The 3,125-nt window shown below is 38.5% G+C and overlaps 1 protein-coding gene across 1 annotated transcript; it reads left to right on the top strand.

The window, feature by feature from the left end:
- Positions 1-294: 294 nt before the first annotated feature.
- LOC105815627 (olfactory receptor 5A2) lies at positions 295-1,244 on the top strand. Its single transcript, XM_012650824.1, is given in 2 exon segments — positions 295-730; positions 733-1,244. Coding segments are annotated over 2 exon segments (948 nt in total).
- The last annotated feature ends 1,881 nt before the right edge of the window (positions 1,245-3,125 follow it).

Consider the following 3,125-nt stretch of genomic DNA (forward strand, 5'->3'; position numbering starts at 1 on the left):
GGGAGTGGTGTGACTGTGGGACAACTACTTACTCCCTTAGTTTCCTCATTTGTAAATGTGGATTAGTAGGATATTTATTACGGAGACTTATTTTGCTTATTTTCCAAATCAAACAATACATATTAAGTGTTTATAAAAATGTCAATTATGTTTTGACAGCCATTATTTTCTATTATTATTAGGGAGTCCCTTAGAATCATGAGATAAATGAATAGGAATCTTCCAATCTCGTCCCTTGCTCGTCTGCTATCATCTGAGTGCTGTTGATTCATTCCAGATCGAAGAAGATGAGACATGGATGGCACGAACCAAACAGCAGTGACGGAATTCATTTTCCTTGGGTTTTCGGGGGTTCCCTCTCTGCAGCTCACATTATTTGTGCTGTTTCTCACGACATATCTGCTCTCCCTCATGGCAAACACCCTCGTCATTTTCATTGTTCTGATGGAGTCCACACTCCAGACACCCATGTACATTTTCTTAGGAAATCTGTCCTTCCTAGAGATCTGGTACACTACAGCCACAGTGCCTAAATTGCTGACCACCTGCCTCTCGCAGGCTGTCACCATCTCTGTCTTTGGCTGTGTTACGCAGTACTACTTCTTTTTCTCCATGGGAGCTACAGAGTGCATCCTGCTGGCAGCGATGGCCTACGACCGGTACGTGGCTGTGTGCAGCTACTCGCGACTCATGAGTCTGCAGATCTGCTTTCGGTTTTCGGCCGGATCCTGGATGGGGGCTTCGTTGCCCCTCTCTTACCTACCATACTGATCTCTCGTCTACACTTTTGTGGCCCCTAAAAGATCAACCACTTCTTTTGTGATTCAGACCCCATTTTTAAGCTCTCCTGCTCAGATACGTTCTTGGTAGAGGCCTTGGGCTACACGTGTAGCTCTGTGGTGATTCTGAGTTCTTTCCTTCTCACTATGTCCTCCTACGGCAACATAGTGGTCACAATAGTCAGGCTGTCTTCCCGGGAGGCTCAGAAGAAAACTTTCTCCACCTGCGCTTCCCACCTCACTGTAGTTACCATCTATTATGGCACCATTATCTTTGCCTACGTCCGCCCTCCAGCCAAGTACAACTTTACCATTGGTAAAGTGGTCTCGATTTTCTACTCTGTCCTTACTCCACTGGTGAACCCTCTCATATACACCCTGAGAAACAAAGATGTAAAGAAAGCTTTCAGGAAAGTTCTAGCACAAAAGAGATTTCTCTTGGCCAGAAACATGCAGGAGTTTTGAAATATCCACAAAAATGAGCAATTTAGAATGGATTTCCAAATCATATTTGCTGAGTATTGAAAAGTATATCATACAATTGATTCCATCTAAGATGGACATCTCTGTGCACTTTACATTTTGGCTTGAATTCTACTGAAGAGTTATTCTATACTTGCCGTTTGAGAATGCTGTAGTGCAATGCCATAGTGATAAAAAGGTAAATGCCACAAGGTCCCTGCCCACAAGGCATTCAACTGGAAAACAGGATGGCTTAGTGTCATATATTTTGATTGGATATTTTCATAATTTATGTCTTAATAGTAACTATGAGCCAAGAATTCTCTGTTAAATAGAGCAGTGTTCCTCACTGAGTAGATAGGCTAATGTGAATTTAACCCTTTGTAGCTTAAAATATGTTCACTCAATAAACATGCATTAATTAAATATATATGACAAGCCAGACAGTATTCTCAAGCATTGATGTTGATTTAATGATGATATAAATATAACTAGATAATTTTATTAGAAAAATATTAGATAACCAGAATTTTTCTGGGTAATATAAAACCATGAATAAATGAACTTGATTTCTAAATATTAGCAAGGGCAACATGGTTAGTAAGTGGGGCAAAAGAAAGACAGAACTAGAGAGTTCAAGAAAGGAATGTCTAACATGGTAAAAACAAATATCAACTCTCCTGGATTCCTATAAAATATCCAAACAGACAATTAATTCAGTAAAACCAATTTGATTCAGAAAGATAGAGAGAGAGAAGAAAAAACAATGGGTTTTCCATTACTATACATCACTCTCCTATGTGAATGAAGAAGCTTTACAATTATTAGTTATTTCAGTGCAAGTTTAGGAACCAAAGTGATGGTAAAGGTTCTGGAAGAAATAAACTCCCACCCAAGCCTTTTAGAAAGATTGATCTTCCCATGATTGTCTCTTAAACATTGTTTGAAGTGTGATCTGCAATCAGAAGCATCAGAGTAATCTGAGAGAATGCAAACCTCACCCCAGACCTCTTGAGTGAGAATCTGCGTTGCGTAAGGTCACCAGTTGATTGGTAAACAGATTAAATCCCAAGCAGCACTATTTCGGGTAACTAAGGTTTTAAACAATCTATTTTTAATGACAAGAGAAGAGAGTATTCTCTTCTATTTTTAATGACAATACATTGTTGTGCATGACAAAATTTAAAATTTTTCTTTAGTCTCAATTTTAACATGTGATTTTCTGGAATATATGAAAACTATAAGGTAGATATTTTCTGAATGCCTACTTATTTTTTTTTTTTATTTTTAAAGCAGCGTACATTCATGGCAACTATTGTCAAAATAAGCTTTACATGTAAATGTGAAACTTAGGCTATACAACACCAACATTTTTTCTAACCCTTAATTTTCCTTTGGAATATCAAAAGTTATATACAAATTATCACAAAAGTAGTGAAAAGTTCTGTATCAGTACACAGCTATTTCTGTATGCCATCGCATCTGGAGAGAGATTGCCTTATCCCACTGATGGTAATAATTTTTCCAAAATCCAAGTCCTTGAGGAATGTATATCTGAGTCTTCTTCCCTTTGTAGCTCCGTTCATCCCAAAGCTCTACTTGGGTTTTCTCTCTTTGCTCGGGCAAAGCTGGAGCTGTGAGTGCTCTTGAGTCCTTCATAAAGGAAAGAGAGTTCTCCCTACTCCAACTGCAATTTAAAGACATACAGAAGAAGTTCTCTTGTCCCATTCATTCATTTTTATTCCTGTTTTTGTAAACTCCTAGATTTCACTGTCAAAGACTGCGACATGACGATCTCACTGGGAAGGGGCAGACCTGGTAATAATAAGCATCATCACATTTTCTTTAGGGGGATGCATTCAAGCAGTTTTCATAGGATTGCAG

The sequence above is a fragment of the Propithecus coquereli genome, unplaced genomic scaffold, assembly GCF_000956105.1.
Source record: "Propithecus coquereli isolate 6110/MARCELLA unplaced genomic scaffold, Pcoq_1.0 Scaffold340, whole genome shotgun sequence".
Taxonomy (NCBI): Eukaryota; Metazoa; Chordata; class Mammalia; order Primates; family Indriidae; genus Propithecus; species Propithecus coquereli.